We start from the raw sequence: 23653 nt of genomic DNA, 5'->3' as shown, positions 1-23653 counted from the left end.
GAATATTGCACATTTAAATTTCAGCATTGAACTACATCAATTTGGTTGGATGATATGGTAATATATGCAAGTGAGCTAGGGATTGAAAATAATATAGTAGAACTCAGTGATATATTTCAAATAAATAGAACTGTGCCTGAAATGAATAGGAATTGATCTAATAGTATATGAGATGCTTTGTTTTTTTAAAGAAAAGCCTAGGATGATATATTGATAAACTGAAACAACATTGCATTCTTTCTTACAGAATATAAAAAATCATAGAAAATCTATTTTTCCATAATGCAAATTTGTCCATATTAAATAAGCTTTAAAAATACAGATTTTTAATTACATATATTTTATGAGCTTTGGAGCCTGAAATCATTCCGATAATATCGTAAACCATGAAGTATTAAAAGCTTTTTTCATTCATGGTTAATTATGTTTTGAAATGTAGCAATATGTAACCATCATATATTATAACCAAAGAAGAATTGTTTAAATGGAACAACTTTATGGCATCTGTAATATTTTAAACTCCAATTCAATAAAATTACTTTACTGAAAACAATACTATTTTTTCATGTAATGATTTAATGCCCTCCAATTTCTGTATTAAAAATTAACATCTTTGTAAGTCTTATTCATATCAAATGTTTTAGCACATTTAGAACAACTTGTTAATGCTTTTGGATCATTGTGAATCTCCAGGGATTAGAACGAGAACAATATGATTATATTGTACCTCTGTTCTTTAAACAGATTTTTCCCACTTGGAAAATATGCAGCCCTTTATGGCTCTAGTTCAAATTCTTTTTTTCCTTTTTTTTTAAATTATAGAAAGAGCAGAGTGTGCTGTTGGTCATATGGTTCCATTACTGGTATGAAGTATCAAGTACATATAAATTGCCTCTATTAATCTAAACAGGTGCGCTGAATTAAATTGGACAGGGTAAAATAGAAATGAACATGGCTTAGTAGCATATGATTAACTAAAATGTAGCCTTTCATTATATCTCAACAGTTTGAACTAATGCTGTCATAAAGCATTGCTATAAACTAACAACACTTCAAACTAGGATGTATGTTTTTTTCAGAAATATCATCCACTATTCATGTACCATCAAAAGAGAAACCTAAATTCATAGGGTTTTTTTTCTAAATTCAGACTGATTTTACTAGTTAGTTTTCATATATGGTTATCCTGAAAAGGATAAATATGCTTCAATAGCCTACAAATATCTCCTCATTTCTTTTGTTTTTCTTCCCAACATTCTTTACTCTCAATCAGTGGGAATATGATGATACTACTGAACATGTGAGTAAAACTGATTGCCTTCCCCCGCCAAAGTATGATGGTTTTAATGTTTAATTTTTGGTTGCTTGCACATATGCATGGATTAATACTTTTCACCCAACTTTGTTTTGATTTGATGCAATGCTTTTGCTTTTTAAGTTTTGTTAAATTTATATAATTGCCTCACTTGATCTTGCAGTGTATCCAAAATATATTTTTTTAAAGAAAGCGGTTATCATTTTCATTTGCTTAACTCAGCTTTCCTCAGGCCCGCTGTTTTATGTATTTGCTATCAAACACTTTTTCTTTTAGTCCCTAACCTGTTGTTCATTTCAGTTGATGAAATGCCAAGTTAAATATGTATTTGCATTTTTCTGAAAATATACATTGGTATTGGCTCAGGGTCAGCATTTTTAAAGCTGAGCTTTTTACCATATTGTTAATCAGATATTTTCATCAGTATTTTAAAAGTTCCTTCCTTAATGGTGCTCTTGTCCAAAAACATGTACCCAATGATAAATCTAAAAGTCAGATTATCATATGATAATCATGAGTTACTGGATGAAAATAAAAACCAGTACAATGAGCAAATTCAATTTCCAGCTTGTATTTTAGCTCTAGTGAAAATATTGCAATTTATCTCTTATCCTCTAAAGAAACATATAAACTTACCTCACTCAGTGTTTTAAGAAAAGTTTGTTTCAACATATATGGCAAATTGCTTATCAGAATTCTCAAACTGGGTGATACGGTTTTTTCATGGTTTTTCACTGTTGCTTTTGAGTCTAAAATTTTCTGATCTAAAGAATGTTTCCCTACATCCATATATATTTTAACTGCATAAATTTGATCTTTATAAAAGACTGTAAATCATGAAAAGAGATTTTTTAACAAAATTAGCAACTCCAAATAACTTTGTTTCTCTTCTGCCTTCTCCGGTACATTCTCTTTCATTCTCTTCTAAAAACTCTTGGCAGTTTTCAACTGCTGTTCAGATGTTGAGAAGATGTACACTTTTAATTAAAGATGTAGGTGATTCCTGAGCCATAATTTATCACAAAATAAACTAATTTAAATGAGGAAAAGGAAAAATATTTCTCTGCTTACCATTTAAACTAGTGAAGGGCCAAATTACAAATCCATATGTTGACATTATCAATTCATATGTTGACATTATCAATTCATGTGACTATATACTGTATGTATACTGTATGTACAGACTATATACTGTATGTAAATTTAAAATTAAGATTTTATTTAAAATATCAGTCTTTCTCAAAACTTGATGTGAATATATTTTCATATGATCCAGTAGTCACAATAGTGCTATTGAGTATGTGACAACTCAGAACTTTGCGGAGTCCTTTGAATGTTATAGAATGGATAGCATCATAGAATGCTTATGGAAACTATTTTATGTTGAATAGTCATATCCATTGTTAAAAATTTATTATCTTATCTTTCTCATATATATATATATAAATGCATGTATGTTTGTATGTATGTGTGTGTGTGTGTGTCTGTTTGTGTATATGTGTGTGTATATATGTATACACACACACACACACACACATATATATATATATATATATATATATATATATATATATATATATATATATGTGTGTGTGTGTGTGTGTGTGTGTGTGTGTGTGTGTGTGTGTGTGTGTACCAACTGATTCATTTTACCTGAAGTTCAGTATTTGCATATGGAAGTTTCCTAGGAAGCTTAATAAAGTTTTATTTTCTGAGCATGAGAAATACAACTATTAGGGAGAAAAGGAATCCATTGTGCATTTCCCATGTGTTCACTTACAAAGCATGTTTTGTGTGCCTCAGAGCATGACTAATTTGTATTATTCAAAAAGATAGGTGGAAAATATGATGTCCCATATTACAGCCAATTGCAAATTTCTGTATTTTAAATGGGCAATAGGCAAAACCCATATCACCATCGTGTACACATGTATGTTCTAAATGTCTCATCACTCAATTTCAAATACTTATCTTTCTACAGCTGCCCATTAATATGTTACTTAAAAAAGGACACAATTGCTAAAGTTTAGAGTTCTCCCATTTTTTACTATTCAGAAGGTGTTCCTTCTATAGAGCTAGTTGGAAAAACCATATCCTCCCCATAATCGATAGGTATCCTGGTCATTCAGAAAGTATTTATCTCCAGTGGCTGCTTAAGGATGAGCAGGCAGTGATCATGGCGCAGGTGGCTAAATTGTGCGCAGCAGCACTGGGGATTCACCAGAAACATAAATAAATATTTTTAGATCTTTTAATAATCTTTTATAATTAATTTTATTACGTATTTTTATTCATCGTTAGACCATACTCAATGTATTTTTATTGTCAGGTCAGTATGATTCAGTTTCTCTTAAGGTAGCTAGGTTTTGTTATACTGTCTGTAAAATTAGGGAGACTTTAGTTACACATTGATTTCATCATTAATAGTAATATATTGCTATGCCTTCTTGTGTTCGGTTCTGTTTAGTTTTGTTTTATTTGAATGTTTAATTTTTTGTGTTAGCCCATGGCTGTAATAATAAACATACTACTACTATTCGGAAGGAGAAACTAGTGGAAAGTTTAGCCATGAAGAACTGAGTAATACTGCATTGAAAATTAAAATTAACATGCAGGCACAAATTACATAAAAAAGCATATACAGTTTAAGGCTGAGACGTAATGGAACCAAATATAAGTTGTTTCAAATCAGTGGAATTGTAGTTCATATTAAGCATATAAAAATAGTGGAATTTTAGAAAGCTTAAATTTTGCTAGCTCAAATCCTTTGTATCATTTCAAAAATTAGTTTCAGCATGTAAAACAAATCATCAGTTGGTTTCTAGTATATAATCACTTTCAGATTCTTTTTAATCTTCATCCTCTTAAAATATTTTAAAAGCTACAAGTTAGGTCTCACTAAATCCTATTATATTTCCTATTGAATAACTATATAGAATTTAATGTATTTTTCATAATTTCCTGTCCCAAATCAAACATTCGGATTATATTTAATAATATTTTAGATTTTAAATAATAGATTTAATTATTTAAATTAATATTATTTTACAATATGGTTATAACCAACATAAAATGGGTCAGTTTTATTAGTTTTTTGTGGTCATCATTAAGTGAATGCAGTGATCACAAAGCAAAATGGTTCGCTGTGGGTTTTGTTTTGCTGAAAAATGGAAGTGCTAGTTTTCAGGAAAACCATCACAAAATACAGTCACATGACCATGGGACACTGCAGATGTCCCAGAGTTTGGTCATGTAAGCATGAAGGAGATCCGACCATATGAAGTTCAAATCTGGATAATAAATCTCCTTTTTCGGGTAATTTTGAATGATCGCTAAGCAACCCATTTTAAGTGGAGAAATACCTGTAGAATTTTGATCATGCTGTGCTTCATAATTTTTTAGATTGAGATCTAAAGTGTTCCCTTCTCAGTAAATACAATTAGATTCACCCTTTAAAATTTGAAGTTGTATACACACTTACTTGAAAGGAGTAAATCTAGGACTGTGCTTCAAAAATTTGTTCCAGAATGAATTTTCATTAAAGCACTGTTTAATGTTACGGGCAGGTTCCATAATGGTAATACAGTATGTCTAGGACTACTTGTATTTGTGAGATCAGTTAAGCTGATTCCAAGGAACTGTGCTTGGAATCATATGTTTCATAAATTAAGACAAGTCATGTGGAGAATAACTTTTAGGAACAGGAACTGCAACCAAGACAGATAAATGAAATCTGAATCCAAAGCAGAAATGCAATTTGAGAAATTGTCTCAGATTTGATCCCCTCTAATTTTCTTATAGATAAAAGCAGGGAGAAGAGAAGCATATTCAGACTTGCCAGATTCTGTTACAATAAAACTGGTCTTAGTATACATAATAGTTTCCCAGTCTGATCCATCTCAAAGGACTAGAGCAGTGGTTCTCAACCTGTGGGTCGGGACCCCATTTGGGGTCGATCGACCATTTCATGGGGGTCGCCAAGCAAGGCTGTCCGCCATTTTTTTTGTCCGTCATTTTTTTTGTCCGCCAATTTTTCCCCCCTTTTCCGGTGGGTGCCTTACCTCCCTTGGGCTGGGCCAGCTGGTGGTTGGCCTGCTCCGTCTCTGCCGCTTGCCAGCTACGCCTCGGCCGGTGCAGGGGGCGGAACCACGCATGCGCGCGCTCCCGGGCAGGGAAAGTCCTCGACCTACGACCGGTTGGGTAGTCCTCGACTTACGACCGGTTTAGTCCTCGACTTACGACCGGTTTAGTCCTCGACTTACGACCGGTTGGGGTCGCGGCATTAAAAAGGTTGAGAACCACTGGACTAGAGGGAGGAAAACTTTTGGGGGTCAAAAAATTACCAAAATTACCATAGAGCGTTTTTTTAGAGAGCAAAAATTAGAGTAGGCAAGTTGATAATAGCACATATGAATTTGTTTTTTTAAATCTAAATTTTAGGAAATAATTCTGAGTTATTATTTTTGTTTTCTCATGGTCTGCCTGGAGTTTAGACTGGATATGGCATTTTTATCCATCTATCAAGTCCAAGAACTGGGATAGGAAAATGATGTTTTTTTAATTATTATTATTATTGTTGTTGTCATCATCGTCATTATCTTCATCATCATCTTTATTATTAATACAGCAAAAAAGTTTTCAGGCTTATGTTACATTTCTCACATGATGGCAACAAAAGATGCTGATTTCGACAACATTAGTCAGACAGTTCTCCAGTGGTTACAATAAAAGTGTTCAAGGCTACTTGCAGTGATCTTAAGTTTACACCCCAATCTATATGTAACATGGTTCTGTAATTTAAAAAATAGATAACCCTGCTGTAAAGATAGCAGTATGACTGATTTGTAAATAATGGCTAAGACAAGTATTGTGTCAGGTTTGATTTTATTTTTGTAGCCCAAATACACTCATTCTACAGTAATAAAAATGAATAGTAAGAACATGTGACGTTGTGCCCTTTAAGTGCTTAGCCGTACATTTATAAAAATATTTAAGGCATGCTACTCAGAACATTCATCATTCTTCTGGCTTAATGCAAAACCTTATTCACTTGTATCATCTTCTGATACCCCTAAAAGCTTGTCATCTCTGCAGATAGCATGAAAGCTCTGTGCACTGAATGCAAGTTATTGTAACTTATGGAAAGATGAAAAACTTGTGAAGTGTCTCTATTCCATATATTAATATGCCATGTTTTTATTACATTATTTTAGGAGATGATCATAGCTGGATTACAGCCAGAGACAACCTATTCCCTGACTGTGACAGCCTATACAACCAAAGGAGATGGAGCACGGAGCAAACCTAGATTAGTATCTACTACTGGTGCAGGTACTATCTGATGATCCTTTCCGTTATGAAGTCTTAAAATGAATGTTGACTGCTTTGATCATTTATGATACCAGGTGCTAAATGTTCTTAGCTGATTATGTACAGTAAAGCATTATTGATTTTCATTGTGATTTTTCCATGCCTGACTGTTTTTTAGAGTTTAGATGCATCCAGGAGTTTGAATATAGGAGAATACAAAATCTGACACATCAGGCATAGTACAAATTGATTTGTAAGCCCTTCTGTTTCTGTTGAAGAAACACAATAGCCCCACAGTATGGATAATTTAAAATATGGCATGTGAAAAACTCCCATTACAATTTGTTGAACAAGCCATATTTGCCTACTTCAATGTTACACTAAAAAAAAATCCAACAAATTACAAGGCATGAAATTATAACCCGAGAGATTGAAAATGAAATATAGAGTCTGGAAAAAATGTTGGGAACAAAAAATAAAGACCAGAAGAGGTAGAGATAGAGATATAAAGATACTGTATGTGATTTCCAAGTTGTCATTATTAATATAATAATAATGAATTCCTCATTAAACTCGGGAACATACAGGAGAGTTATTTTACTTCACCCAATCATTAAAAAAAATGGTAAACTATCCATAAAATGGAAAGGAAAAGATCTCTGTAAAATGAAGAGAAACCCCTAAAGAGACTACAGGACTACAGATAGGACTGAAAAATAAAGGGAGCAGCAGGCAAATGGAGAATTTGACTCATGAACATTTGGATCTAAGACTGCATATATTAATTAAGCTTAATTAATGTTTTGATACTGTTGGTTCTTTCAAACAATATAACTAATGGTTTTAGGTTTACAATGCTGTTTTTTTCCCCCTGGTGTACAGACTACCCTTTCATTCTCAATCTGCTGTGTATTCATTCATTATTATTTACCTTTCTTCTGGGTTTTGTCTGCATGTAGATCTCATGGCCAATTAATTATTAAAGGATGTCTAGTGGGAAAATCTTTAGTTTTATATTAATTTTGTATATTAAAAAAGAATAATTGTTCTTCTATGAAAAACATGATTTCTTAGAATAATATATTAAGTAGTGCAGTGATGGCTAACCTTTTAGAGACTGAGTGCCCAAAACCCGCCCCCGCTCCACCTCCCGCCCTGCCTGCTCCACCCCCACCCTGTCTGCTCTGCCCCCTCCCACCCCCTGCCCAGCCTGCCCGCAGGGCCATGCATCGCCTCCATGGCCCGCTGCAGCAGATTGCCCAGGCAGCCCTGCAGCGCCATGCAGCCACGCCCTCCACCCACACTCCGCAGCATCATCTGCACGCTATGGGGCACGAGGGCTGAGTCTTGTCCCTGCTTCCCGGATATGTTCTTGGCTGTGCTGCCTGGGGGGGGGCGAGTCTCCTCCAGGGTGGGCTGCTGGTGAGGAGGGGGCCACGGGGGGAAGCGGGGCTGGGGCGACGGCACGTGTGCCCACAGAGAGGGCTCTGAGTGCCGCCTCTGGCACGCATGCCATAGGTTCGCCACCACTGAAGTAGTGTTTTCATTTGACTTCATTTTAAGTGCTCCAAGAATAAATTGCTTAGCAAGATTTCAACTTTGTTTTCATTTATCTGATAGCTGTAGTTTGAAAGTTTTGTGTTTGAAACTTCCATATATCAAATGGCTATAGTTTGAAGTTTTTATGTCTGAAATTAAACATAAAAATTAAGCTAAAAATGCCTCTGTGTGTGTGTGTGTTTCGTGTGTGCGTGTGTGTGCATGTTAGCTTTTTATGTACAATTTCCTGATTTTAATTCCTGATTTTTATTTAATGGTGGAATTTTTATGCTGACATTGTGTTACTTGATTCAGCAGAGTAAGCTTTTTGTTCATTATCAGAACATTATTTAGTGACATTATATATTTTATTAGGCCGATGGTTTCTTTTTTTTTCTTTCCACTCAGCCCCCATTTTGGATGAAATTCTCCTGCTTTTAAACCAATGTTTCTCAACCTTGACAATTTTAAGGCATGTGGACTTCAACTCCCAGCATTCCACAGCCAGCATTGCTGGCTGTGGAATCCTGGGAGTTGAAGTCCACATGCCTTAAAATTGTCAAGATTGAGAAACACTGTATTAAACTAACCTTTTCTGTAATGTTAATACCAGAACACTGATAAAAAAATCAAGATCAAATTAGGATATGAAATCTGGTATATTAGTTTATTTAAACAAGGGAATGGCATAACTAGTACAAAAGCTGTCATATGAAGATACCCTGAAAGCCCTGGAAAATGGCTTCAACTCTGTCTGCTTTTAGTTTGATTTGGCTGACTAGAGCTATGCAGACAGTCATTCTTTTCAAACACATGCTTTTAAGATGATTGATTCATCTTGATTCAGATACCTTTTATATACAGATATTTTGCTCTTCCCAACATATAAATGCATCCTCTGGAATAAAAGTAGTCCTCGACTTATGACCACAATTGAGCCCCAGATTTCTCTTGTTGAGTTTTGCCCCATTTTACGACCTTTCTTGCCGCATATGTTAAGCGAATCGCTGCACTTGATAAGCTAGTAACCTGGTTGTTAACCGAATCTGGCTTCCCCATTGACTTTGTTTGTCAGAAGGTCACAGAAGGTAATCAAATGACTTGGGACACAGCAACCAATTGCTAAGCATCTGAATTTTGACCATGTGACCAAGTGGATGCTACAGTGGTCACAACTGTGAAAAACGGTCATAAGTCACATTTTTCATTTTCAAAATTGTAACTTTAACAATTACTAAACGAACTGTTGTAAGTCGAGGACTACCTGTATACTCTGATTGAATTAATCATATTAAAGTAAAGTCCATAAGTCTAATATACAAAGATGCACAATTACTGTATGTGTGGCTTGGTTTCATCAATGGGGTTCATTGCCTACCTGCTATATTTAGGAACTAGAAGAAAGGGATTAAAGAAAGCTAATAGAATGCTTAATGTGTTGCAAGTTCTAAATTAATATTTGAGGATGGGGGTAGAGTAGAGAAATGGTATGTTTGTTGCACAAGTAATTTTTAAAGAGACCTAATAAACAATTTTAGAAATAAATATTGAAGGTACATTCTGTGCTGAAATAATGTTATGTTACAGTTCCAGGAAAACCTCGGCTTGTAATTAGCCACACACAAATGGGTACAGCTCTAATTCAGTGGCACCCACCTGTCGATACATATGGCCCCCTGCAAGGGTACCGCCTGAGGTTTGGCCGCAAAGACATGGATGCCTTTACGACACGGGATTTTACTGATAAAGATGACCACTACACGGCTACTGATATTCATAAAGGGACTTCTTACATCTTCAGGCTTTCAGCTAGAAATAAAGTGGGCTTTGGGGAAGAAGTGGTAAAAGAAATTTTGATTCCAGAAGATCTACCAAGTGGATTTCCTCAAAATCTACATTCAGAAAGTGCCACCTCAACCTCTGTCCAACTAACTTGGCAACCGCTCATTTTATCCGAGAGAAATGGTATTATCACCAAATACACTCTACAGTACAGAGATATCAATGTGGCACATCAACAAACAGAGATTCCTGTTACTCCTGTTGATACTATTATGACACTTTCAGGCTTAAAACCAGATACCACATATGATGTAAAAATACGTGCACATACAAGCAAAGGGCCCGGTCCATATAGTCCCAGTATCCAGTTTAGGACATTACCTGTGGATCAAGGTAGGATTTGTCTGCTTATGGCTTGTCTTGTAAAGGATCTCAGTCTTTGGATATCAATATTTTAAATATAGCTTCAATTTTCAAAACCATCAAATAAGTAGATTCATCTGATGCAGAGGTAAAGTATGTAAATCTTCATGTGTTTTGGATTCACTAGAATTCAGTTATCCCATATCAGACAAGTCTGGCTCACTTCTACATAATAATTGCAGGTAAGGAAAATATAATTATTTTGAGATGTCATTTGTAAGAATGGAATGTGATTTCTAAAAACAGGTAGGAATATAATAAAATATGTTTACCGGTGAAAAGGGGATGGGATCCAAAATCAAAATGTACTTTAAATATATTACTTTTCCTTTTCCAGCAGTGTTTGCAAAAAATTTTCATGTCAAAGCAGTAATGAAAACATCAGTTCTTCTTTCCTGGGATATACCAGAGAATTACAATTCTGCCCTGCCTTTCAAAGTAAGTGGTTTTTAATCTTGAAGGGTTACAGGACTTGTAATGGACAAATGCCTTTATTAAATGATTTACAGACCCACTCTACTAACTAACAGATATTTAGTAGTATTAAATCTTGTCCAGTTTGAACTAAATCAGAAGATCATGGAACCAGTTCTCCAAGATTGATACTTGATTGATAATGTTAATTAATTCTATGTTTATGTATCAGCATTAGTGATGTTGAACTAACACCAGAAATAAGTATAATAGTTTTTTTTACTGTTTAGAGTATTATAAAAAAACTGAGATTGTTTCATTTTATTAGTATAATAAAAATGTGTTAATTTTATAACAACAACAACAAGTTGGAAGGGATCTTGGTCATCTAGTCCAACCCCCTGCTCAGGCAGGAAACCCTATACCATTTCAGACAAATGGCTGTCCAGTTTCTTCTTAAAAACTTCCAGTGTTGGAGCATTCACAACTTCTGAGACAGGTTGTTCCACTGATTAATTATTCTAACTGTTAGGAAATTTCTCCTTAGTTCTAGGTTGCTTCTCTCTTTGATTAGTTTCCATCCATTGCTTCTTGTCCTGCCTTTGGGTGCTTTGGAGAGTATTTCTGATTATTTTCTCTGTTCCTGGTTTTATAATATATTTCCAAATTATCACTGTTCTTTAAACAATATTTTTAAAATCTGCTTTTCTTACCTGTCATCCTGTGATGAAACTTTCATGAAAAATTAGTATCTGTAATATAGTTCTTCTTACTCTTTTCTGTATTGCATTGTCACACACTAGTGCGCAATGTCACAATAGTATCTCTGTTGCAAAAGTGGGTTTTTAGTGGATTACCCAAGGCATTTTCAAAAATCAACCTGGCTGTTTAGCTCTACATTTAGAGCCTTCCAGCTCTCATGACAAGGCTTCAGATCAGACCATAAATATGGCATAATGCATTTTTTCTGCCACTGATGCTATTTGAGGTGGGAATTGGGGGAAGAATCCAGCAGCACATCCAGGAAAACAAAGAATAAGCTTTTTAGCTCTTACACAAAAAGTCAAATTGTAGCTTTCACCAGTATTGGTGATAATTACACCAGTTATTTAGTTTAATAATTATTGTAATTCCTGTATTAGTATGAAATAGTTCTGAAGAATTAAATTGTCATATTCCACTGATATAAGAGAGGAGTGTATATTCTGTATATTCTACTGTAACACAAGTTGCTCCTTAATTCTTTGGTTTGTTTGTTTTTTAATTGTGGGAAACTTGTAATACAACAAACTGTTCTATAAAAGAGATCTTGGACTGGCAATGCTGTACCACCCATGGCTTCCTAATGCAGAGTTGAAAACATAATAAAATATAAAAATGAATTAAAAGATGACATGAAAATTACTAATAATGTCATCAGTAACATTCCTTTTCAAGAAAGCCTAATTGGTGAATTCTGCTTGTTGGTCAATGTCGATAGCATTGTTTAAGATACAGAGATTAAGCAAATTAATTATCCAGACTGAACAAAAACCTACATTGTTTGATATCATGTGCTTTTATAATCAGAATAAAAAGAGCTTATCTGTTTCAAAGAAATGAACTTGGTGTATAGAAAATCATTATCAGGTCTTACATGAACGTTAAAGTCATCAACCATCACTCTAAATGTGTCTTGGGAAGCAAACAGAAGACTTAACAAATAGGTTTAGTCTATAAATTCCTGAAGCATGGGGATTGTCTCATAAGAGGAAAGTAATCACTAACAAAATGTTACCCCTAAAGTAAATCACTGCTAATGGAGCTTATTGTTCAAATGTACATTATATGACCAGCCTCATATTCCAAGTGATTAAAACTAGCACCTCAAGGCCTCCTTTACTCTTCCCTTTCCCCTTGTCTCAATTTCAGCTAAAACTATCTACAGCTTTCTCATTAGTAGAATAGACCTCTTGGATCAATGTAGCACTATATTTTCCATATAAAGTCAAAAACAAAATGTTTTTTGCAACTTGAATGCCATTCAATCCCATTCCAGCTGAAAAGGGAGCAATTACATTGGATTTCTACTCCTCAATCTATATCAGAGGTCTTCAAACTTGGCCCTTTTATGACTTGTGCACTTCAACTCCCAGAATTCTGGGAGTTGAAGTCCACAAGTCATAAAAGTGCCAAGTTTGAAGACCCCCTGATCTATATAGTAGTCCTTGCTTACTTTCTTGAATTTGCAGCCATCGCAGTGTCCCCACAGAGAAGCAAAGTCAATCAGGAGTCTGGCAGGAAACCTCAAGCCATGACAATGTGACATATCACGCAATGAGCATATCCCAAGGCAGCAACAAGAACTGCCATCTTAAGTCAGAGTCATCACATGATTTTTTTTCCCTTCCAACTGTGTCACTTACCAATGGAATTTCTGATCCTAATTACGTTTGTTAACTGAGTACTATCTGCACTTGCGTTCATTAAAGCTACATGATATATCATTCAGTGAAAGGAGTTGGGAACCATTAAACCCCAGTGGGAATACTAAGTCATCTGTGATCTTACCATTCCATCCAAGAGTCCATTCATACATTTGATTCTGAGAATTTAAATCTGTTTGTTCTGGCATGTAATTTTTTTTAACTAACTACAAAGTCATTTTGTTAAAGGCAAGTTTTATTTCTAAACTGCTTTTCTCCTGCACATTCCTAGGGCTTATTATTAATATTTTGCTGCTTTTATTAAATTCCCATTTGTTAGATTCTTTATGATGATGGGAAAATGGCAGTTGAAGTGGATGGCCGAGCCACGCAGAAGTTGATCACCAATCTGAAGCCTGAGACATCCTATTCATTTGTGCTAACCAATAGAGGGAACAGTGCTGGAGGTCTGCAACACAGGGTAACAGCAAAGACAGCCCCAGATGTACTACGAGCCCAACCAGTTTTCATTGATAAGACCAATCTAGATGGAATGATAACAGTGAAACTACCAGAAGTACCAGCAAACAAAACTATAAAGTAAGTTATATCTAACAAATATTGTGAGAGCTTAATAACAATTCAAGGAGACTTATAATTTCTTAGAATATTTTCTGTAGTTTAAAGCATTTATTTTTTTAGCCATTGCCTTAAGTGAGGCACTGCAGTATACAGGCAGGCAGTTTAAGATTTGAAATACAGTTTATTGTTTATTGTGATTATATGTTGTCTTTCAAACGGGACCCAGAGATTATGTATTAACTTTTTATTTTATTTTATTTATTTTTTTAAAAAAAAACTTTGCCTTTATTGGGAAGCAGGAGCCACAGATTGGAGAGGGATATTATCAAAAGAATTAAGGGGGAGGCTTAAGGTGCAAAATAAATAAGAGTTAAAATAGCAAAACAGGAAAATAAAATATCACAGAACCTTAACAGACCTGGGTTTTACACCTCATTTTTGCAAAAGTCTGCAGAAAATCATGAAACTGAAAATGTACATTTCAGCATTATAGTCAGGGGTGTGAGGCCATGAAATATTTTCTGCCCATCCTTATGCTAGTACAGAAGGATTGTTTACCTACAACTGAACTGAATTAGCTTGACCTCAGTTCAGACTGAATAATAGCAATACATTTCATTGGTCTATTGCTCATAGAAAGATTGGCGCTTTCCCCCCCAATTCGCACTGATTTTCTCATTCAGTTTATTGATGTGATTTGTAAATGTAAATCAATAAAGAGATCCAAAACAAATCATTCAAATTAGATTTGACCTAGTTCACCCAAATTTCACCAGAAATTTATTCAAATGAAGCAAATCTAGCTTCCTCCCTAACTTTTACTTCATTGTAGGATTCAAATTCTAGGACCATGAGAATTGTTTATGTATTATTCTCCAAGGGGAGAATGTCCCATAGGGCAGGGGCAATGACAGAGAAAGCTCTCTTCCTACCAGTCAGAGCTCTTTAATTCTAATGGGGTCTGCAACAAACCTTCCATGCTTGATCAGGTGGCACAATCTAATGTAATGGACCGAAGACAGTTCCGACGGTAAATTTTTAGCAACTATTTAGGATGGAAGTGAGAAGAAATATCTGGCTTTAAGGCAAAAACATGGTAATTTATAAAATGTTTTGGAGGGGTAAAATATTAAATATGAAACGGGATAATCTATAATTATTTTTAAAATATAAAACTTTAAAATATAAAGCAGAATCAGGGATATACTGTTCAGTAGTGCTTAAAAACCCATCCATATAAATATACAATGAAATCATGAATGTTTTTTTCAAGTTTCTATGAATTATTGCCAAAAATATATTTTTTCACAAGAAGATATATTTCAGATGAATGTGTACAACCATTGTTCATCAATTTAAAAAAAGCAGAGATTTCTTTTAGTTTTCTACTTAACAGTCATACTTCAACATTCACTATTCATATAAATATAAATGCAGAGAGAATTTCCTTCTTTTCTCATCATACAATAACATTCACCTCTCTTGAGCTCATTATGGCTAAATACATTTTATTTGCAAAATCCCTCTTCCTATCAAGCATTTTCTGGTATATCAAAAGTCATTAAATATAATAGTTATTCCTATTTGTCTTTGTTATTTAACAAACACAGTATCAGTAATATTAATATACATGCAGACACACACATACACGTAAAAGGGGGTGGGGAAGTAAACCAGGAATAGAATCAAATGTACATTTGAATTTGGGAGTTATAAATATATTACTGTAACGTGCATACCTATATGGAATACTTTCATGCGGAATAACTGGTATGGATGAAAAAGTTTTTTAGGAAATACAATGCTGTTACAGGTAGTTGCTTAATGATAGTTCAAAGTTGTGGACTTTTAAAAAAAAACTATTTACATGTTGTCCTCAAAATTACAACTGCCAAATCCCTCCCATGTGATCATGGTCATGTGATCACTTTTGGGTGCTTGTTCATTGGCTTGCATTTAGGACTGCTTGCAGTTTTACACAGAGAGGTGACCACAATTTGTGCCATTTCTGGCAAAAAAGAATCATTGGAAGAATAGATTTGCTTAACAACCACATGATTTATTTAATATTTGTAGTAATTTGCTTTATAGCTGTCCCCAGAATGATTGCAAAATTCCATCAAGTCTCAGGGTGACTTTACTTTCAACCTCAATAACTTACAAATAAAACTCCAGGCTCTGTTGTGGTCATACCTCAAAGGCTACCGTATGACTAAAACGATGAGTAGATTTGGATAAATATATTCTTCATTCTAAGAAATTTCTTGGTTATTCCTAAAATTAACATTAACATCACGTACTATATGTTTACCTGTTCAAAATCATCATATTAATACAGCAACAGTAGTTTAATGTGTCTTCCTTATAAAAATTATCATCAAACACTGAGGTATAAAGCTGTATTTCAGAAAAGGCAAGATGTGATTTAAATCCAAAAAGTAATCTTGCAACACATGAATTTGATAGGTATGTTTTTGTTCACAGTCCTGGAACATGGTTTACGATGCTTTTTTTAAATGGGTCTGTGCAGATTAAACAGGGATAATATTAAAAAGCTGACATTGCAATGCCAATTGGGATTTAAAATGATGGACAATAAAGATTCCCAGGAAAGACTGTACACCATGCAGTCAATAAGTGTTACTGCTTTGTTTGATTACAACAGTGTGATGTATATAGCAGAAAAGAAAGAGAGGAAAATAAAATATTGGTCTGTATGCAACATATTTTTCATGTAATCCTTTGTATCCTGAGTTTCACACAAAGCCATTTTTACTGCTTTAGTGAACTTCTAAAGAGGGCTGTAGGAAAGAAAATTCTAAACCATTAAAATGCATGAAAAATTAGTCCACAGTTACTAATAAAATACATACATAGTTTATAAATATAAATGGGAAACATTACAGATTAAAATCACCAGAAATACAACTTGATAAGACAGATAGCTAATGCCTGTCTAGAAGACAACTTCCCAAAGTAACTTAGGAGCCATAGCACATATCATAATCACAGCACCATAATTTGATTTTTATAACACATGTAAGAATATATTAATTTTGGAAACTAATATTAAAAACCAGTATACATAATGGAACATTGTTTATAAATATGTATTTTAGGATAAAATATAACTGTTTACAAAATTACATATGAAATGCACACATTTTAATCAGATTTTTAGTTATAGCTGATAAGTTATTGAAGCATACATTTTCAACAAGAAATATGAGGTACAATAAAGAGCTTCATGGTAGGAAAAAAAATGAAAATATGCAATAATATTCTCTTCTTAAGGCTTTCGGTGTTCTTCAAATGATCTCAATAAGGACAGAATATCATACTACATTTGTCTGTGTTTTCACTGAGCAAAATTCTTCTCATAGTTCTCATAGGTGACTAGTCTAAGTTTTGAATGACATGAATGTGAAAGCACAACTGATTACAAAGCCCATGTGCCTTCTATAACATTGTATGGAATTACAGAGGTAAATATTAATAGAAAACATTTCTATAAATATTCAAATATCAAATGATAAGAGTGATCAGGAAGGAAGGAAGGAAGGGAAGGGAAGGGAAGGGAAGGGAAGGGAAGGGAAGGGAAGGGAAGGGAAGGGAAGGGAAGGGAAGGGAAGGAATCAAATCATTATTATGGTCATTGATCAGCATAAATCAGAAGAAATATTTTTGTGTTGGATAAGAAGAGATTGGTATAAGCCTTTCAGTTTAATCACATAATTTTGGGGACCAAAAGGGAAACTGCCAGAACTACTCCAATATGGATAGAAATTACAATTTATTTCTTTTACCCATATTTTTATGTTTTCTATTTCTTATGTGTCTTTTATAGATTTTCTAAGTAGTATAAAGTTATTATTTTCTATAAATACAGTTTCATTTGGATTTTTGTTATAAATTGGATGGATAGAAATCTGTTCTAAAAAGCAGAGTTCAACACTATTAACCCATCACTAATCTCTACTGACAACAAAATTTTCATTTAAATTCCATGAAAATAAATTCTGTCACACACGGACAAAAGATTCTATCCACTGAGAGTTTCTGATTACATCAGGAAAAACAGTACATTCTGATTAAGACACACCATCTGGACATCTTCATCTGCACAACCAGGATGAAAAATTTAAATGCCATACATGCCAATAAAAATTCCCTCTTCAAGGGAGTTGAGCACGATCTTCTAATTCCAGTGTTGCTGATTGTTTGATATATCCAACTCAACCTAAATAAAGAGTAAAGAAGATAGCCATAATAAGAATATGTGAAAACTGTTACTTTGGTAAAAGGGCCTGAACCATTGTTTTAAAGTTCAGAACATCCAGATTACATCCAGACAATATAAGGGAGCAGGTCATTGAACTATAAGAAAGAGGAGGACGTATGGTTCAATCAAACTTGCAATATTGCAAACTTGAAACAGTTTGTTATTATAACCAGCCTCAATAAAAGTAGTTTTAATCCTCCCATGGAGCTTATTTCAGGGTCCCGTCTATCAAACTGCCGACCCGTGGGCCACAGGGAAACCGCGGCCACCCCATTGCCGGTAATGGGAAAAAAGCTCCAATACGTTGCGCAACGTCACGTGACGTGAGTTTGACATCTGATCTAGTGGGACTGACAGATAGCCAGATATAAGTAGTCCTCGCCTTACAACCATTTGTTTAGAGACCGTTTGAAGTTACAATGACATGACCATTTTTCACATTTACGGCTACTGCAGCATCCCCATGATCATATGATCAAAATTCATATGCTTGGAAATTGGTATTTTTTTATGTCAATTGCACAGTCCCAAGGTCATGAGATCATCTTTTGCAACCTGCTGATCAAGTAAAGTGGGAAACGAGATTCGCTTAACCAACCGTGTTACTAATTGTCAACTGCCTTGATTCACTTAGCAACTGTGGCAAGAAAGGTCGTAAATAGGCCAAAACTCACTTAACAACTATTTTGCTTAGCAATGGAAATTTTGGGCTCATTTGTGGTCATAAGTCGAGGACTATCTGTAATTACATTTCAGTTAATCTATGTCAAATCCCAAATTTGTTTTTTTTTTTTTAAATTTGGCTTTTTGGTGTGATGTAACCCAGCCAGTGTTCTGCCTTTAGCAATGATTTTTTCCCCCTAAAATTCTGCTCTGGATTGTGAAGCAAGCTTCCCTTATGACACTTGAACATCTAAACAGATTTGCATGAAAAAATCTGTACATAACCCTGGGCAAATATTTTCAAAACTCTATTGGCAAAGAAACTTATGCCAAAGCATGCTAAAGGAAAACTAATGAAACTGTACAATTATATATACATACACGAATACATACATATACAGCAGTGATTTATGCTGATGATCTCTAATTAGATTGCCAACACACCTTAGAGGTAGTAGTACATATCAGAGTAGATTCTTAACCTATCAGCACAGCAGTCATTCCTAATGTGATCAAAAGTTCATGGAAGACAGAGTGGGGCTATGGAATATGAATATTATCAATGCCATGTACTGAACCTAGTAGATACAATGATGAATATCACATTACAGCATAGTAAGAGCAGTCTTATATTCAGGAAAATTGGTATATAGATTAAAATCTTGTTATACAATTTACTCTGACTAAATGCTGAATGGGAAATAATATTTGGATTGCCTGCTCAGAACTGACCCAATCAGGAATACAGGTAATCGTTGACTTACAACCACAATTTGGACCAGAATTTCTGTTGCTAAGCATGGCAGTCACTAAGTCGCACCTGATTTTACATTTTTGTCATGGTTGTTAAGCAAATCACTGCGGATGTTAAGTGAATCACATGATCCTTAAGCGAATCCAGTATCTCCATTGACATTGCTTGTCAGAAGCCAGGTGGGAAGATTGCAGATGGTGATCACATCACCTGGGATGCTGCCATCCTTGTAAACATATACAGGTTGCCAAACATCCAAATATCATTCTTGGACCATCGGGATGTTGCAGTAGCCATAAGTGTGAAGACTGTCCATAAATCACTTTTTTCAGAGCTGTTGTAACTTTGAATGGTCATTAAATGAATGGTTGTAAGTTAAGGATTACCTGTAGGAATATCTAATTGAGAGAACGTGTGCGAGAGATTATGATTTGTTGCAATATGAATCACCAAATACTCATTGACAGCATTAGATATCTGTGTTTCATAATATAACATTTTATTGCCTATATGAAAATAACTTATTAAAAGTGTTTGGCATAACACAATATAGTTCACAAGTGAACAATTAGCTCAGCATGAAAATCATTTTCTATAGCAGTTAACAGCTTCAGAGTTTTTAAAAAGGATATGTGTGTGTGTGTGGTTTGTATGTCTGTGTGTGTTATTAACACAGTTTGCCAGTTTGTTCTAAAATGGTAATAAGTTTATTTTCTCCCTTGCTTTAGTTTTTCTAATGTTTTGATTAATAATATATTAAGATGATGGACATGAGAATGAGTGCTACTACTAATTTTACCAGAGATGTTATTCCATGCAGGACAATTAACAATTTCTGTACAAAAATAGTGTATACATTTGTTTATGCTTGCAGCAAAACCATCAGGAATTACTGAGGCATATTTATAGGTAGAGAACTTAAAATGAGAGCTCATAATTTGTCCAAGACAATCACTGAAACCACGAACAAGGCTAGCTTTTGAATCACAGCTTTCTAAGTCTGAATATAAAAAATCCTGGACTTTTGGTCTTTTTTATTATTTTTTATGAAGGAACAAGGACGACAACCTGTAGTCACTTAAATAATGCCATTGTCAATTACATCAATAATTTAAAAAAAAGATTTTATACAGAGTAATACAGGTATAGTAAACGTCAGATTTATGAATTTATTGATATTTTTGGGCAAAAACAGAGCAGCAGTGTGTTGCTTTATTTTCATTGCATTATTTTTTAATTTTTAAGATTCAATTTTCTTATCTAATTTAAAGTGGCTTGGTGCAATCTTATCAGTGCTTAGCAAGAAGTATTAGTCAAGTTAGAAGGCCAAATCCTAGATCCATATTTAAGAGCCATTTTCCCAAAGCTGACTTTAGAATAAAGGCAATAAATACAATGTGGATAAAATGCCTGTACTTTCTTTTAAAAGGCTATCGTGATTTCATATGAGAATTTAAAACTTTAGTTAGATTTTTATCTCCTCCCCGTGGAATCCTTAAGGAGAAGGTCCAAGTGATCTAAACGACTTCTTCATTGAAAAGTGATAACGTTTTACAATCTAACCTGGCTACATGTATGTATTGATTTCACAAATGTGTGGTTCCATTAAGTGATTGCAGCTGTGTTTGAAAACAGATTGTAGAGAATAATTGCCAAGAAATATAACTTTTCATATGCCTTCTTTAACTGCTGATAGGGAGTTTAAAAGAAAGAAAGAAAATGATAATGGATATAGAATTCTTTTTAGAAGGAAAAAGCTATTAAAGTGTGTATCAGTGCATACCAAGAATGATTTCTCCCTTCAAGCTGCTTTTTCAGCAGCATGGCCAGAAACCTATTCAGACTCTCTTAGCTTTACCCCTATAATTTAAAAGTGTATTTCATTTATACTTCATATACCTGATATTGCCCTTTTCATTGTCAAAAATACTTCACTATTAGAGAGCGATAAATCATTATTAAAATATAGTGCTTACACTTTTTTCTTTCATATTGAGAGAGAGATAATAATTTAAATTGTTGTGAAATTGTGCCATTAGCAGAGTACAAAGTCAACCAGAGCTACTTTTGCAAGGGTTAAGGAAGGAGGAGGATAAGTGGGATAAGAAATGCACTAGCGTTGTCATTTGCTCTATTTAACTTTCCCCAAATATCTAGAATATTAATATTTCATCTTGAGAAAGGGCCCAAGAAGATACAGAAACGGAGCTCCTATAGTAGCCACCACCCAAAAAAACCAAAAATAAGTGTAGGCATTCTTCTGAGACTGTTTTTGGGACTATTATACACTATGATATAATTCTAGCTTTATAGGATGATGCACGAGAATGGGCAGTTTGGAGGGTTAGGAATTTGGGATGCTGTTGAATTGGACTGTTTTCTTTGCATTCCACAATATTATTTTTGCCAACCTTTTGAATTTATATGACATTTAAACCATTTTATACCCATAACCCAAAGTTGCCTTGTGGTAAAATGGGCAGAAAACAAATTTGATAATAAATAAAATATTATTCTCTTTTTTAAAAAAACAAACAAACTTGATGATAGTAAAGCCTTTTTTCCCCAAATAAATCACAACCAGTTCAGTTTAAAAAAAACAAAAACAAAACTAAATAACATTTTTTTTGCTTATTTGAACATATCATTAAATATAAAAAAAATTAAACATGACCTATTTAAACTGATAATCTCGAAACAACCCACTACAGAACGTAGACTTGTTCGTTGAAGGTCCATTCATTATGGATCAAATTATACTGTGACACTTTAGTACAGGTTGTAAATAGATGCTTTGCAACTTCCAGTCTAAAGCTGACAAAGACTGACTGATCTCACATGACTCATCCTTGCCCAAAGAAGAACCACAACCTGGATTTCCCTGTTCCTCTAATCACTATCCCAAGAAGCTCTGAGATAAAGTGATAACTTACCAAAATTTCTTCCAAACTTCATGTCTCCTCTGAAGAAAAGCCACCCAATTAGCTTCACTTGAATTTTAAGTTTTGCAAGCACTAAATCCTTCAAAATGTAAGCATTCAAAAATGAGTGAAATTATTGCTTTCTACTATGCCAAAGTTTATCATTAGATTTATAGTGTTTCTGTTGTTATTACAAAGCGCTAAACACAATATTGAAACTTAATAGAAGAGTTCAATTAGCAGTACATACATATTTGTATTTAATATTAATTTCTTATAGTAGTGTATTATTACTGCTGTAGAGATAAGTTATTCTATATAGAAGCTTTCCAATGAATTCCCTTTATGTAAACCTCACTGTTACATTTTGTTTCATTTGCAGAGGTTACTATATAGTAATTGTACCTTTGATAAAGAAATCAGATGGAAAATTCATGAAACCACGCGAGAACCCAGATGAAATGGAATTAGATGAGGTACCCTTTGTTTATTTTAGCTCTTTTTTCCCAGAGAAACCTTTTCTGATTGAAGCAGTCTTAATGGTTGTGTCCAATTAATGTATTCATGTCAGCAAGTTGACTTTTTTTAATACTTTGTCATTTATATTGGAGTTAGTTTCTGGGAGCAAACAAAAAGCTAATTACGTAAATTAAAATACATTAAGTTGCAATGAGGCACATAAACTGTCTGCTCTTTGTTGTCATTAATATTTTATTCCTTGCTGATTGTAAGGCGTAATGTAGAAAATGAAATGACTTGTCAGCAAAAGTATAATCACCATTGATATGAACTCCAATAAAGGTCTGGTTCATTAATGGGGGTATTTGCTAAAGCTGAATCAAATGCTAAATTGCAATTTGCTCTGCCGTTTAACATTTGACCTCCCTCACAGTCTCTTTACCTGTTTCAGCTATGCTGAAATACTTCTAATTAGAAAGTGTATCTATTATTTTTAAACTCTTGTTCCTTGCACTCCAGATTCAACCTAAACAAAAAAAAAAAAACTCCTTCATATTCTCCGAATAAGAGCCAAATAGTGGAGCCAGAAGATGTATTTAGTCCATTTCTATCATCCTTATTGTAAAATAATTAATCAGTGACATTAGAATCTTCCATATTTTGATATTTTGCGATCATTAGATTTTCTTCATTTTTTCTTCTAAATACATCTTACTTTAGAAAGAGAGGAAGAATTTAAAAATACCAGTCCTGTCTAGAAGAGATACTTATGTAAGGTTGGTATAATATTCACCTATATGTTCA

General features: G+C 34.1%; 1 protein-coding gene across 1 annotated transcript in view; it reads left to right on the top strand.

Moving 5' to 3' along the window:
* The window catches only part of PTPRD (protein tyrosine phosphatase receptor type D), a 282311-nt gene that overhangs the window by 147099 nt on the left and 111559 nt on the right, over window positions 1-23653 (top strand). The window contains exons 12-16 of the mRNA XM_015828512.1: window positions 6529-6646; window positions 9752-10339; window positions 10710-10807; window positions 13529-13788; window positions 22773-22866. Coding sequence (XP_015683998.1) covers window positions 6529-6646; window positions 9752-10339; window positions 10710-10807; window positions 13529-13788; window positions 22773-22866 — 1158 coding nt within the window. The remainder of the gene's footprint in view (window positions 1-6528; window positions 6647-9751; window positions 10340-10709; window positions 10808-13528; window positions 13789-22772; window positions 22867-23653) is intronic.

The sequence above is a fragment of the Protobothrops mucrosquamatus genome, unplaced genomic scaffold, assembly GCF_001527695.2.
Source record: "Protobothrops mucrosquamatus isolate PMUCROS unplaced genomic scaffold, P.Mucros_1.0 scaffold_225, whole genome shotgun sequence".
Classification (NCBI taxonomy): Eukaryota; Metazoa; Chordata; class Lepidosauria; order Squamata; family Viperidae; genus Protobothrops; species Protobothrops mucrosquamatus.
Note: the sequence above shows the minus strand (reverse complement) of the source record. Positions and strands in the feature narration are given on the sequence as shown.